The sequence below is a fragment of the Lolium rigidum genome, chromosome 1 (genome assembly GCF_022539505.1).
Source record: "Lolium rigidum isolate FL_2022 chromosome 1, APGP_CSIRO_Lrig_0.1, whole genome shotgun sequence".
Taxonomy (NCBI): domain Eukaryota; kingdom Viridiplantae; phylum Streptophyta; class Magnoliopsida; order Poales; family Poaceae; genus Lolium; species Lolium rigidum.
In genome coordinates this window covers 22,722,452-22,737,929 of record NC_061508.1, presented here as the reverse complement: position 1 = coordinate 22,737,929, position 15,478 = coordinate 22,722,452, and the positions used below count along the sequence as shown (strand labels likewise).

The 15,478-nt window shown below is 42.8% G+C and overlaps 1 protein-coding gene across 1 annotated transcript; it reads right to left on the bottom strand.

Annotated features, from left to right (window-relative positions):
• Positions 1-1,217: 1,217 nt before the first annotated feature.
• LOC124669371 (protein DETOXIFICATION 16-like) lies at positions 1,218-3,510 on the bottom strand. The gene is made up of 8 exons (XM_047205997.1): positions 3,235-3,510; positions 2,587-3,131; positions 2,395-2,481; positions 2,222-2,278; positions 1,891-2,129; positions 1,693-1,811; positions 1,495-1,581; positions 1,218-1,400 (listed from the first exon to the last, which is right to left on the bottom strand). Exons 1-8 carry the CDS (start codon positions 3,478-3,480, stop codon positions 1,350-1,352), a joined length of 1,431 nt encoding a protein of 476 aa, XP_047061953.1. The 5' UTR covers positions 3,481-3,510; the 3' UTR covers positions 1,218-1,349.
• Between the last annotated feature and the right edge of the window lie 11,968 nt (positions 3,511-15,478).

Sequence of the window (15,478 nt, the reverse complement as noted above, 5' to 3'; positions counted from 1 at the left end):
GAGAGATTGGACCTCGGCAGCTACACCGTGTATTACGGAAAAAACAACAACGACGTGAATCATTTGCCGAGAATCAGGTCATCGGGATACCATTACTGTCACCGGGACGTCACCAATAGTTGCATTTGGCTTCTGCCTCCGGACCTGTAATTCCTCTTCCATGCTTCTACGGAGCGAGCTTATGCTACAAAGGTGCAGTATTTGTTATTTTAGAACTTACGTTACCTGGTGTACTACATGCTTGTAAGGAACTATCTCAACTTGTTCTTGTTTACCAGTACTACATGACTGGAATTTATTTCTGCAATCATTCATTTAGCACTTATAAGTAATCTTCTCTTGCAACATGTATTGTTAACCTAATTACAAGAATATGCTTGCACAAATGAACTAGTAATTAAGATGATAATGTTTAGATAGGTTGGTCTTGCCAATCAAGCTTCCTGATGCGAAGGAGTGCTCCAAAGATGCGCTTTACCTATGTTTTGGAATTTATGTACATGCTACCAATTTCCATCATACCAAGTTTCTCATGTTATATGTTGTGCATATGCATATTATATGTCTCCGATATTTAGCAAAATAAAATGCAAAATTGTGATATCCAGGAAACAATTGGTCATAGTCATGGAAAGTGCTATTATTCTCTATCAGCCTGCTGTTGTCGATACTTAAAGATAGCAGCGGTACACCCAACGAGGGCTGAGTGATGTCTATGCCCCAACTCAAGTTTCACAAATCCATTTTAATGGTTAAGCAAATTTTATTTTAAATTTCTAATGCCGAATGTGCCTAGACAAACTTTATAGAAAACAAGATGTTGCATCCATCATAAATTGTTGTAGTACAAAGGAACATATCTGGTGATATGAGAATCGCAAGCTCCTACAACCTTTTTCCGGTTAATCGAAAGCACGATCCACGTGAGCGACAAAAGCTTCGTGAGGCTGCCCCACATGACACCAAGCCAAAGCCCTTGTTGAAAGCACACCAAATTCGGTGTTTTAGTCATATTCATGCAGCCACTAAACTGAGAAGTTTATGCTACTTAATTCAAACTTTAGTACAATGAACTTTTGAAGCTCGGAGCAAAAAAATCCGCTCTTAAGATTTCAGTGGTATCCTTATGGGGTCCTACGACAAAACCTTCTACAGAGCCAACTATTTCAGTGGTATCCTTATGGAGTATTTATGAATCATGGAAATATTCAAAAGTATTGAAAATATCAAGCATGTTGGTTACTTGATAATCAAAGCCTCTCCGCTCTACATATCAATCATATTCCGCTTGATTGCATGTTTAGTTGTGCCACCGAAGCACAACAATTTTGCGGCATGATCTATTATCTTCATGCAACCGGAAGAGAAGGTCCTAACACCGTGTCTTTTGCCTTAATTGCCTGAATTCAAATAGAAAAATAAGATGATGCATCCATCATAAATTGCTTAGTACAAAGGAAAATATCTGGTGATATGCGAATTGCAAATTCTTACAGCCTTTTCCCAGTTAAGTGAAACTACGATCCACGTGAGCAACAAAAGCTTTGTGAGGCTGCCACACATGATGCCGAGCCAAAGCCCCTGTCGAAAGCAAGCACACCAAATTCGGTATTTTAGACACATTCATGTGGCAAATTAACAGAGAAGTTATTGCTACTTAATTGTACCACAAGATGCTGACATGGTACATACCATTCCGTTCAGATGCAGGACAAATGCAAGTACCACGGACAAAGGGATGCCAGCCAAGTAGAATGCGGCGAGATTGACTCGTGCGCCAATCTTCTGCTCACCACATCCAGTTAGCACACCTGAAATGCATGATCATGTCACCATGGTTCCAGATTATTCTTTGTCACAAACACGGAGTATTCACCTATATATATATACCTGTAAGGGAATTATGGAGTCCGTCTATGAAGAAGGATACGGCCTGAACTGGAATCATCCGGGCCATGTATGTCACAACTTCCTCCTCATTGCTGTACATATAACCCCAGACCTTGCGGAGCAGAATCATTGTAACAACGACCACCAAGCCTTCAGACATGGCCATACATATGACTATTTTGGTCGCCATCTTTGCTCCTTGAGGCTTACCGGCACCAAGTTCATTGGAAACGCGTGTACTGAATTTGTATGCAGGAAAGGACCAATCAAATTAAATATAGAAACGGAGGAAGAGATATACATTGTGGTTGGGAAGTTAATCTGACGGTACCTTATGGCTGTGCAGAGACCAAATGGCACCATGTACAAGAGATCGCTAGTATTAATACTGCAAGGGTTCAACAGTGCAAACCTTAGAAAGAAGGAAAGAAAAACTCTTGGATTGTTGTATCATTGTAGATTGTACCGGTACATGCTAAAAAGAAGTTGTGTTGACTTGATTACCATATGGACAAGACAGAGGTTTCAAGCTTAGGATTAGGCAGAAGACCAGAGAGCAGCACAAGGAATTCAAACGACCACCACTCCAGGCTGCATGCACATATGTACAGTAATTTTCCATTGATTAGTTGAATCATATGCATGTGATTAGGACCAAGCAAGAAGAGAGTTGCAAGTTTGATTTTTGTCTCTCACCAAAGCATCATGGCCGACGGGAAGGCGAGCTCGGCGAACTGGCGCAGGCCCTTGAAGGCCTCCATGGAGAACCCAGTCCACGTCCTGTGGCAAGCTCCCGACAGCCTGGTGTAGAGGGTCAGCACGGCGAGATTGACGCTGTAGGATACGGCGCCGCTGAGCGCGGCGCCTTTGCTGCCCATGCCAGCGCCGTGCACGAGCGCCCAGCACACGAGGACGTGGGTGAGCGCGGTGACAGCGGAGCTGGCCATCACCGGGAGGACGATGCTCTGCGTCTGCAGGAAGCGGACGTGGCACGCGAGCGGCACGTAGGGGACAAGGGACGGGATGAGCCAACGCGCGTAGGCGCCGGCCTCGGCGGCGATGGCCGGATCCTGGCCGAGGAGCAGGAGGATGTGGCGGGTGTTGGCCCAGAGGAGGACGATGGGGACGCAGGCCAGCGCGAGCACCACCATCGCCCGCTGCTGGTAGACGCCGAGGAGGTGGTACTGCCTTGCGCCGAACGCCTGCCCGCACAGCGTCTCCAGCGCGCCCGCCATGCCAACCTGCAACTCGGTTGGGTCATGCAAACATTCAAACAGACTGCCTACATGCCAAGAAACTCACTTCACTTGTAGACAGTAAATGTGTTGTGTAGTGGATGCTTACGAGCAAGCTGAAGCCGGTGACGTTGGCGATGGAGGTGGCGAGCGAGGCCCCGGCGAGGGGAAGCTCGCCGAGATGGCCCACGAACATGACAGACACCAACGGTAGCGCGAACTGGAGGATGCTGCTTAGCACCAGCGGCCCCGCCAGCCGCAGCAGGCGCTTCGCCTCCGCTGCCGCGGCATTCTCGTTGCCCTTCTCGGCTCCGGCGGTGACGAGCAGGGGCTCGTCTACGCAGGGCTTCTCCATCTTATCAGCTCTACCTCTACTAGCGACAGTACAGCTGAAGAGTGAAGACTTACTAACAAGATGGCAAGAGAGCAGCGGTGGAGGGAAGAAGATAGAGGGTATTTATGGGAACTGCAATAAAATCTGTGGAAACTGCCTAGCAATTGCAGTGTTGATTTTGTCCGGTTGCTTGTTTGATGGTGATAGGTTCAGCGTGGCTGCTTAGCATCAGACATTCATGCACGAGGAATTTCTCCATTCGGTCAAATTTGCTGACGATGTGTCTGACGAAATTAGAACACGACAATCCCATTGCCAGATCGAAGGCGTGAGGTATTCAAATTCAAATTGTCACATGAGAAGATAAGAGAAGAGCTTGGGCAAGAAGTTGATCTCTCGATCCATTTTCTTTGGAGGCTTGCTAATTATCATCTAGGTGAGGATTAATTCGTTGTTTAGTCAAGTTGAAAATTAAGAGCATTGTATTGCGTTATTTTCTGTTGCAAATGGATCACAACTGAGATTTTCTGTTGCAAATCACCGAGATTATTAAATAGGTGAGTTGTAACAAAAAAAATAGTTTACCCTATAAAATTATTGAGATGATATCAGTTAAGTGAATTAAGTTCATTCTTAGTCGACTGAATTAGCCACACGCTTTTCTTTAGTTACTCTCTCGATTCTAGGGAATACTTCTTAGCTGCTTACAAAAACCCTAAACAACCTAGCCTATGCACTCCACACACACTCGTAACCCTCAACTGCCACATGGCTCTGCTTCTATGGCGCTCTTTCACTTCACCTCTTATTGGAGTGCATATCTTCCTGCACAGCATCTCCATCAACGGGACATGGTGTTTTGGCTTATATGTGCAAATACATCTATTATGAATAATGCATTTAAATTTATTTGAAATGTTAAAAAATTCTGCAAAAAATTATAGGTGCACATCTTGATATGCTATGCTTACACACAAAATTTTGTGAGTAAAAAGACAATTTTTATGGGCTGTGCAAAAAAGATAAAACAATATCTCGTGAAAAGCTATTTTGCAGGACCAGAAATTGTCTTTTTTTACGCAAGTCATAAAAATGTCTTTTTTTTCTCGAAATGTTGTGTGCGGACATACACTAACCGGATGTACACCTAGATTTTTTTTCAAAATTTTTGACATTTGGAAATATGTTATTTAAAAAATGGGTCCGTCTACACCTATGAGCCAAAAGTGATATCGGCCATCAACGGATGTAATTGAGTGTAAAACAAAATTTCATAAACGCTATTGAGGACGTCAGCACAATATGTCGGTGTATTCGAAGGGGCTACATAGCGATGCTTCCGACATGTTTTTCTCAAATAAAAATATACTTATTATTGGAAATGAAACCGGCAAATTTCATTGAAATTCTTAGGAAAATTTTCATATTCAAACAAACTTAATTGAAAAACTTAAACTAAACCATATATCTTAGCCATGCTGGTTGAAGTTGTAGTAGTCTAGCTTGTCGTCACCATCATCTTTGAAGACTCCCACAACGACCACGTCTTACATACTCCTTGGTGACCACCACTATGTGTAAATGACAGCCATGTCGTAGAAGAACTTGATCAGCCAACCCATTTTGTGTAGGAAAAATACACTCCAAGAGGGCGCGCCAGCATTCCACTTTGATGAGCCTAGTACTGCTTTAAGTCTCATTAGGTTCTAAAACCAGTATATATTTTTGCTATTATGCCTATATGGGCCAGGTCTGATGTCTTTATTCACTATTTCTGTTTTTTTTCGACGTCGCAAACGTGATTTCTAAATTTAACAAAATTGTATGAGTTTTGTTGAGAAGGCACGCACACCAAATGTTGCAAGGCTTCTAGGCATTTGCTACAAGTGAATGTTTTCTTGGATTTTTCGAGAGTGTTTGCATACTTTACCTTCGTTTTCAAATTGTTGCAATCACATGATTTTTTTCTAGTAATAGATTTTGATTTTGTTGAAATATATGATGATTTTTGTTGCAAATAAATTTGTAGCAAAAATTGTTGCTTAACCACTTGTTTATTATTGGGGACACTTGGTATTTTGTTGTAATTATTGCTATTTTGTTGAAATAAATTCATTTTTGTTGCAAATCAAATCTGCAACAAACAAATTTTTGTTTAACCATTTTATTGTAGCATTTTTTAAAAGGTTGCGACTTATTTTGTTGTAACAATATAGTTTTTATGCGTCGGTGATGACTCACAAGTATAGGAGATCGCAAGAGTTTTCGAGGGAAGTAAACCCAAATTTATTGATTCGACACAAGGGAAGCCAAAGAATATTTATAAGCTTTAACATCTAAGTTGTCAATTCAGATGCACCTGAAAATAGACTTGCTCACAATAGTTTATCAGTAATAATAATTTTATAGCAGTGGTAGTAGTGAAGTAACAGCAATCATGCATGAAATAAAAACAGCAGTAGCGATGATTGCAGTAGACAGCAGGATTAAAATACTGTAGGCAGAAGGATGGATGAACGGGCGCTACATGGATAAGATAATTCATATAATAAGCAAGACATAGGCATTTGCAGGTAATAATGATAAAAACATCCTAGTATAAAATAACCATAGGCGTGTGTTCCTATTTAGTCGTACGTGCTCGCAAAGAGAAACTTGCACGATATTTTTTGTCCTACCAGCATGTTTGCAGCGGGGCCTCAAGGAAATCTACTGGTAATTAAGGTACTCATTTTAATGGAGTACCGGAGCAAAGCATTAACACTCCATGAACACATGTGATCCTCACATCACAGCCATCCCTCTGGTTATCCCAATTATTGTCACTTTGGGGTCTCGGGTTCCGTACAACGATATGTGTATACAACTTGCAGGTATGATCAAAAACATTAATTATCCTCATGAATCAATAACATGTTCAGATTAGAGATCATGACACTCGAGCCCAAAGTGACAAACATTAAGCATAACAAGTTGCAACAATGTCATAAATACTAACAACGGATCCTAGGCACTATGCCCCTAACAATATTATTGCTATTACATGAACAATCACATCCAATCCCTACCATCCCCTACAACCTACAATCGCGAATTACTCACACATGGATTGGGGAATCATGGATGCTTGATGGAGAGGCGTCGGTGATGGCGATGGCGACGATCTCCTCCAATTCCTCATCCCGGTAGGGTGCCGGAACAAAGTTTCTGATCCCGAATTGGGGTTTCTGGTGGCAGTAGAGCAGCGGAACTCTTTCTGAAAAAACGTCGAATCCCCCGGTATTTTCGGGTCAGAGGCTTAATATAGTCCGAAGGAGAGGTCGAGGGGGTGGCCGAGGCGGCCAGACCACCTCTAGGCGAGGCCAAGCGTGGCCCGCGCCTAGGGCAGGTGTGTGCCCCTCGTGGCCCCCCTCCATCTCGTCTTCTGGCTCCGTGAGTCTTCGGGTGAAATATGGATTTTGCGATATTTTCCAGGATTTTTTCTGAAAGTTGGATTTCTGCACAAAAACGAGACACCAAGGCAAGTCTGCTGAAAACATCGTTAGTCCGTGTTAGTTGTATTCAAAACACAAAAATTAGAGGGCAAACAATAGCAAAAGTGTTCGAGAAAGTAGATACATTTTGGATGTATCAACTCCCCCAAGCTTAGCTTATTGCCTGTCCTCAAGCAATTCAGTGACAACTGAGTGCAATAAAAGAAACTTTCACGAACATATTTGCTTCAGATGATGTATATATTCTCACTATATGATCAAGTACTTAGGAAATTCATAATAAGAAGTATGCAACTAAGGCTACTCAATAGTTATACAAGCTATGAAAAGATACCAACACAATAATAAGCAACATGAAACATAAGTATCTGTAGGATTGCAGTGCTCATAATATGATATGATAAAGTGGTATCTCGCTTGCCCTTATTTGTGGAGCAAAACATGAATACCAAGGCACCTCTGAAGTTCAAGAGAAGACTGGAAGTAAAGATATCGAAAGATTCAAGCATCACAATTATAGCACAATTAATCTTATTCCATGACAAGCATATTACACTAAGAATGACAGCTATGCTTTCGAGAAGGTGCTCAAAGAAAGGGTGATGACTCAACATAAAAAGTAAAAGGAAGGTCCTTTGAAGAAGGAAGCAAGATTAACAAGTTTTATAAACCTTCCAAAAAGTATGGTACTCATTAGCTTTGAGCTCTCATTACCCCTATCATAAGCATCTTGAATGGTTAAAGTTAATATGAGGGCAAATATGAGTTATATACTTGACAAATCACAAGTTGAAAATCTCGTGCCCCTTGAATATGAGTACCTAAACCTCATGCTACTCAACTTAGGTCCCAAGCAAGTTCTTGTCATTGTAAGTATACCTGTATCATTGAGAACACCAACAGAGTACCTATTACCCCATGATATAGAAGTACTCCTTCGATATAGGAGCAATCCCATACCAAAATGACAAGACAAACAGACAATGAGCATCTCCGCGATCTTTTTATTTACTATAGTTATAGCTTTTATTGAAGATGCTTTACAGAATGCTCACTATGGTTCGCTGTAAATTTCCACCGTGAATTATGCATGGCTTAAATTGGCCGCCCAGGCGTTTCTCTAACATATATACAAACTCCATGGACTTACAAGTTTCCATTTTATTTTACACCGCTAGGCATCCATAATCAAAAGAACAGGATATCAACTAAATAGTAATAAGTGCAATGTTGAAAGCGTGCACCATGAAAGCATGGTTGTGCTAACTCCCAACTCATAATTTGCAAGCATATAATTTTTATAAGATAGTCACAATGGCTCAAGTTTATTAAGTGCAAGAAAGTAAATGTGCCATCAAGTTCGTGATAACTTTACTAACTAATTTTCTCATGACAAAATTTAATTTGGAAGATAAATAAAAATATGATGAATATACTTGGAATAGCAATGATGCTAGTAGGTAGATATATGGTGGACACAATTGACAAACTTTGGTTTTTAATAGTTGGATGCACGAGTAGAGCTCATACTCAGTACAAGTGAAGGCTAGCAATAGACTGAGAAGGGACAATCAAGAAAGCAGTAACTGTCCTAATCATGCCTCCGACAGAACAAAATTAACATAAGCATAAAAGTAATACAAGAACTCCAATGCAAAATAAATCATCAAGACTTAAATGATTTTTGTTTAGTATTATGCATGCATAACAATGTGCCAAGTCGATTCAAATGAAACATTCAGAGGAGGGTACCACAATGTCATACTGTTTTATGAATAGAGCAATGCAAGCAAACATCTATATGATATGTTACCTACTATTAGTAAATTGGAACTAATCATGAGAGAGCAAAAAATACTAAGCATCATTAAATAACATACACCTTACACGAATAAACTAAGCATGTCCATTTAAATGAGTATATGTACAAAACCGAAAACAAATAGAGTTCATACAAGCCTCTCACCACATCTTGAATTGTCATAGATCGTCATTATTTCCCTTCACTTGTGTGGCTTGAATAATATGAAATGATAACCAAACTCCAATGGAGTCATGGAAGACTATTGAACTCTGCATCAAACTTTACAAAACCAAAGAAGAACAACAAATATTTTTAGGTTTTTGATTTTGAATCAACACACAAAGAAAAATCATTTTGGATTTTAGAATAGCAAACATAACGATAAAATGAAATAAAATAAATAACCAAATGAAGAGAAACAACACCCTGTGACAAGGAATTAACTTATCAATGCCTACGGGTTGTAGACTAGGGTTTAGTTGGAAGTAGAGGGCAAGTAGATCTCGAAGGTTTCAGCCGAAAAGTACTCGACGATTATGAAAACTAGGGTTTGAGAGACAATGATTCGATGCTTTCTTTGTCCCTCGACTCCCCCTTATATAGGAGGTGGAGCCGAGGGATTCGTATTGTACAAGTTACAGAGTCCGGGAGGGTTTCCAACTCATCCCGCAAGATTACAAACATCATCTCCTAATACAACTCTAACTTTCCTTAATATCAACTTGGGCTTCCGATTCTTCTTATTCTTCGAGTCGTGGGCCTTCAATAAACCCCGGGTACTATCTTCGGCGGGCCCATTGGGGATGCCTATGTCAGTAGCCCCCGAGATTTTGCTTGAATCGTAGAGTCAGGGAAAATCTCCACTGTTTATATTTACTCGACAACTTTAAACTTCTCTATATTTCTTCATATGAATTTCTATATTGTACGGGGATAATGGTAGTTGGGGCTAGTTCATCTGACGGATCAGGTACTAGTTAACTGCTCTAGTGGCAATCCGCAAAAACCTACTTCAAGATCACGTCCCCGGACATGATCTCGGGATACCGGTGTAAACTTCGACAGGTGCCGCTTAAGGTCTTACCATTCCGTCGAGTCCCGAGTCCATATTTATCGGGTACCTAACGCGTCCGTTAGGATTTTTCTTCGCATCCGTTGATACGGATAAAAGTAGCAAACCGACGTCGGAGATGGCGCCACGCCACTCGGAACGGATCCGGGGTCTTACCTTCGCAAAGTTTTGCGGCATTCGAAATTGTTCGCAACTTTGGCGTTACGAGAATATATTGTCGAGTGCTTATTCGGCTGTTGGAATGGCACATTTTATTGAGTCAACGGATGACTTATATTGCCCTCCCGATGGGAGTATATGTAGAGTTACTTATAACTCGAAATATACTCTCTTGTTCTTCTATCTTTCTTTTTTATAATTTCATCGGGCACGCGAACAGCGTTCCCGATGGGAGTAGCCCCCAAGGCTACAGCCAAGGACTTGTACTTGGGTGTAGGCTCCACGCCTTATGCCGCTATATTTTCTTTTTCTCTCGATATTTTCAAATCTCTCGGGTGCGCGAACAGCGCTCCCGATGGGAGTAGCCCCCGAGGCTATGAACAAATATTTGTATTTGATCATAGGCTCCCACCATTTCTATTTTGTCTTTCTCGAATTTTTCAATTTTCCAAAGTAGCCCCCGAGCATTTGATCATAAACTTGTATTTGATCAAAAGCTCTCCAATATCTTTTGATGTCGCCTTTTTATGAAAATGTTGAATCGAAATTTTCCTTACTGAAGTGACATCATTGCTGACGATAACCACGACCACTGTTCCTGGAAATCGCGAGATGTTCTCTCTCGCTGCCTTGCGGGCCCAAATTACGCATCATATTGACACGTCGTGCAAGTGGGGGACACACGTCCTCCGCTTTTCCTGGCGCACGCACTATAACGCCTGTAGGGCGAAATTACTTTTTTACCCCTGTTCCATGTGTACATCATCCACCGCACACTTTTTCCATCCAACGGTTCGCCGTTTCGCCGCACCTCTATTTAAGGTCTTCATCTTCTTCCTCCAGCACTTTCGCTTGCGCCGCTTCCCTGCTCTCCTCTGCAAAAATCCCCTCTTGCGCTCCATAACTCCCTGAGCTCAAACACTCTCACATTGTGTTCCTGCGCCATTGTTGATGCCACCGCGCAGATTGACCAGGCACAACACTCCTGAATCCAAGATGGCTTCCGTAGATCTTGGGAGCGCTGAGTGGGAGAGATCCAAAATCTCGACCCAAGACATCAACCTCCTGAAGAAGCTGGGAATCAGCAAGAAACCGAAGGCGCTGTGCTTCCCCAGCGAAGAGAGCTACCCAAACCCTCCAATGGAGTATCGGGTTAGTTTCGTCGATCATCTCATCCGCGGCCTCTCTACCCCCATTCACCCTTTTCTTCGGGGGTTGCTTTTCGTTTATGGACTGCAACTTCATCACCTCACACCCAACTCCATCCTCCATATTTCCATTTTCATCACTCTTTGTGAATCCTTCCTCGGCGTCCAGCCTAATTGGGCGTTGTGGAAGCGTATCTTTTTCTGCCGCCGCAATGGCTCTGCCAATGTCGCCTATAACATAGGCGGCGTTGTTATCTCTGTTCGCCCTGATGTCGATTACTTCGATGTCAAATTCCCTGACTCAGTTCAAGGGTGGCGCAAAAAATGGCTGTACATTCATGAGGAGAATCATGGATGTGCTGAAGACAACATCCCTCCTTTTGATGGTGCCGAAAAAATCTACCGCCGCCGTTCCTGGGATGCAGAGGCTACCGAGGAAGAAAAAACGGCGACGAAAGCATTGATGACCCGCATCCGCGAGCTGCAAAACACCCGCGGCCAAGAACTATCGGGTATCCAGATCACGGCTTACTTCCTTAGAATCAGAGTGCAGCCTCTGCAGGCTCGCAAAAATCCCCTCTGGAAGTATGCTGGCGACAAGGATGTGGATCGCCTGTCGGTGGATTTACCGGTCAAGGACTTAGAAAAGCTTGTCCGAAAAATTTCCTCCCTCAGCAAAAAAGATCATGTCCCGTCTTCTTGTCGAGTAAAACCATATAGCGCCGCCAATGCGCTCCCCAAGGTAACTTTTTTATCGACTCTATCTTTTTGTTTGACATCTTTTGCATAACTCCTTTAGTGACATCCCTCTTTGCTTTGTACAGAACCATCCAGATATTGTCTCTCTTCCTCCCCTTCCTGAAGGTGGGGAAGTCAAAGAGCAAGCCATTATCGATGATGATAACCAAGATGCTCCTGGCGCTGATAGTGAACCCGCAGGTTCTCGAAAATCTGCGGGATCTTCTGAAAAGGAAGCTGAATCCGAGGGTACCACCTCGGCACACTCTCCTCCTCCTGCTGTTTCTCCAAAGAACAAAAGGAAAAGGACTGATGTCGAAGATCCCGGCACTTCCAAAGCCGAAGAAGCTGCTCCTTCACGTCGGAAGGCAGCTTTCGATCCATACCTGGAAGCCCTCGTCAGTTCATAAGTCACCTTTTGTTTCTTATTGTTTTGCCACTTGAAAACTTTTGTCTATCTTGCTTCTTATATTGTCGCCATTTAATCGTAGTGATGACGAGGAAGAAATGCCAGCTATTGATGCGACTGCTCGAACGAGTACATCGCATACTCTAGTTGTTTCTGAGGTGCAAATTGAAGGAGAGGAATCTTCGCCTCCTCAACAAAACACCGACGCGCCTACTCCTCCTGCAAGCCCTCTTGTCCCTTCGCCAAAAAGGGCGAGGGTTGAATCAATCACACAGCCTACCCTACAATTGGGTAGCTCCTCGACTCCTCTTCTGGATGATGTAAGTCCTTTAATACTTTCTGACGCTGTCGATGTTTTCTCTGTTTACTTCTTTTTATTTTGTGCTATCGCCCTTTTGTTCCCTACCGACACTTTCTTTCTCTATCTTTCTTTTAACAGCCTTTGATTAAGGAATTCATCCGCTTCGGTGCCCAATTTGTTGGGTACCACGACTACGCTAGCAAAGCTGAAGGTAATATCTTGCTGCTTCTCTTTACCCTTGCCTTCTCACTCCTTTCTTGTCGATGTTTTTAACTAGTTTTATCTTTCTTGACAGAAAAACTGGCGGAGGCCAATGAGCGTGCCAACACACTTGCTCAAAAATTAGAGCAAAGTGAGGAGGCTCGTAAGAAGGCCGAATCAGATGCTAGTGAAGCTAGGGCAGAGGCTGACAAGGCCAAGGCCGACGCTGCTGGTGTCGAAGAACTTAAGAAGAGGCTTCACGATGCCGAGACTTCGCTGAGCGAGCATATAGCCGCACAATCTGCTCGCGAGGACGCGATTATTAAACGCCTGAGGTCGCAAAACCGTCGCTTTGTCAGTAAGTATCTGAACCATTTTGTATTCTTCGGACTTGCTTTTCTTTACTCGTTTGTTGATCAATAAATTTTTGTCTTGATAGGTAAAACATCTCAAGAATTTGAACTTGAAGATCCCGACAATGATCCTCTTCTTGACGCACTTTCATTCCTTGAGTTTCATGGAACAGAAGCACGCGAGGGCATTGATCAAGCCAAGGAAGGACTGTCGCGACTCTTCCCCTACTTCTTCCCGAAGAAAGAGGAACCCGCGACTTTTATTGCTCTTGCCAAGTGCTTTAATCCGCCAGAAGATCTTGGACTGAAGGTGCGCCAAGGGAATATGAAGGTCGCTGTTGAAAGCACCGTCGCCCTGGTTGCTGACAGCCAACAAAACATCGACTGGACCAAAGTTGGCGACACACAAGAGATGGAAACCACGAAGTGGCGATCACTGATCAGGGCTGCGAAGCCCAACACAAAGAAGATCCTCGCTTATCTTGGATTCACGCCTACTCCTGCCCCTAGCTCGTCAAAGCCGGAGGTCTAGTAGAATGCCTTATCTTTTTCTGTTTTTCATTTTCTTGTTCCTTCTGAAATTGTCGCCACAGTAGCTTTGGCGACAACTATCGTAGTAATTCTTTTGAAGACTCCTTCTGTAATATCTATGTAAATGTCTCGAAGATCAATGGAATTCCGTTTTGCGTGATGATTGATTCTGAAATTTTCTTTTCCAGTTGATATTTGATAACTACTCCGCAAATCCTCATCATGCCGACACTTTTCCTGCTTCGTCCTTCTCGAAGAAAACATTTGTCGCTGATGACCTTGTCGAAGGTTCTTCAAGTAAACACTCCCCGCAAGATTTGCAAGAACTTCGCCAACAACTTCAGTCCATGAAAAAGCAGACTCTTGCGATGATGGAGCAATCTCGCAAAGCATCCGAAAGGGAAAGGATTGCTCTTCAAAAAGCTAAGGAGGCCATAACTGCCAAGGACGCTGCTATTTCAGAAGCTGAAAAAGCAACTACTCGAGAAAATTTTATGCTTGATTTGATGATTGAGGCCAGTGCAGATATGTCAGGTATGTTCTTGCAAACCGAGATTCCCGTTTTCTTGCTACTTCCTTTCTCAAGATTCTTATGTTGTCACCAATCTAGGCTCCTTTATCGACGCTGCTGCTGAAGATGAAAGGGTGAATGCGAGGACAAATCTTCTCGTCAACCTTTCCCTTGACCATGGCTCTTTATTCTGGGCCACTCCCGAGCGGACCCGACAAATTGTTAGGTTTCAAGACCGCGCCTGTCAGGTTCGCGAGTTCCTTGATTTATGCACCAGGACAACGACTTTGGTTTACAAGACGCTGTTTCCTCGGAACGAGGCACCCGACACTATTCTTGGGTTGTTGGAGAAGTTTCAAGATGCTCCTCGTATCCATCACTTTGTACGAGCTCAACTATCTGCTGGTGCCAGGTTTGCTATGACGATGATCAAAATCTGCTATCCCAAGTTTGACATGAGCCAAATTGTTACCAAATGCTTAGCCAAGATGGCGAAGAGGAAGAGGGATGTGATGTCTACGGGTGCTTCTATTCTTGTAGATAGTGTTGGGCCTCCAAAAGCAGAGGTTTGTAGAACAGCGGCAAGTTTCCCTTAAGTGGATCACCCAAGGTTTATCGATCTCAGGGAGGAAGAGGTCAAAGATATCCCTCTCAAGCAACCCTGCAACCACAAAGCAAGAAGTCTCTTGTGTCCCCAACACACCTAATACACTTGTCGGATGTATAGGTGCACTAGTTCGGCGAAGAGATAGTGAGATGCAAGTAATATGGATGAGTATGAGTGGTAATAGCAATCTGAATAAAATATGGCAGCGAGTAAACATGCAACAAAACAGTAAACAAACGGAGATTTGATGCTTGGAAGCAAGGCCTAGGGATCCCGCTTTCACTAGTGGACACTCTCAACAATGATCACATAATAGGACTACTCTACACCCTCTTGTTGGATGATGAACACCACTAAGCGTGGTAGGATTACACGAACCCTCAATGCCGGAGTTAACAAGCTCCACAATATTCAATGTTCATATTTAAATAACCTTAGAGTGCAAGATAGATCAACACAATCACACCAAGAACTAACATAGCATGCACACTGTCACCATCACACTATGAAGGAGGCATAGATCACATCAATACTTATCATAGCAATAGTTAACTTCATAATCTACAAGAGATTACAATCATATCCCACGCCAAGTACTACACGATGCACACACTATCACCATTACACCGTGCAGGAGGAATAGACTACTTTAATAACATCACTAGAGTAGCACATAGATGATATTCAACTA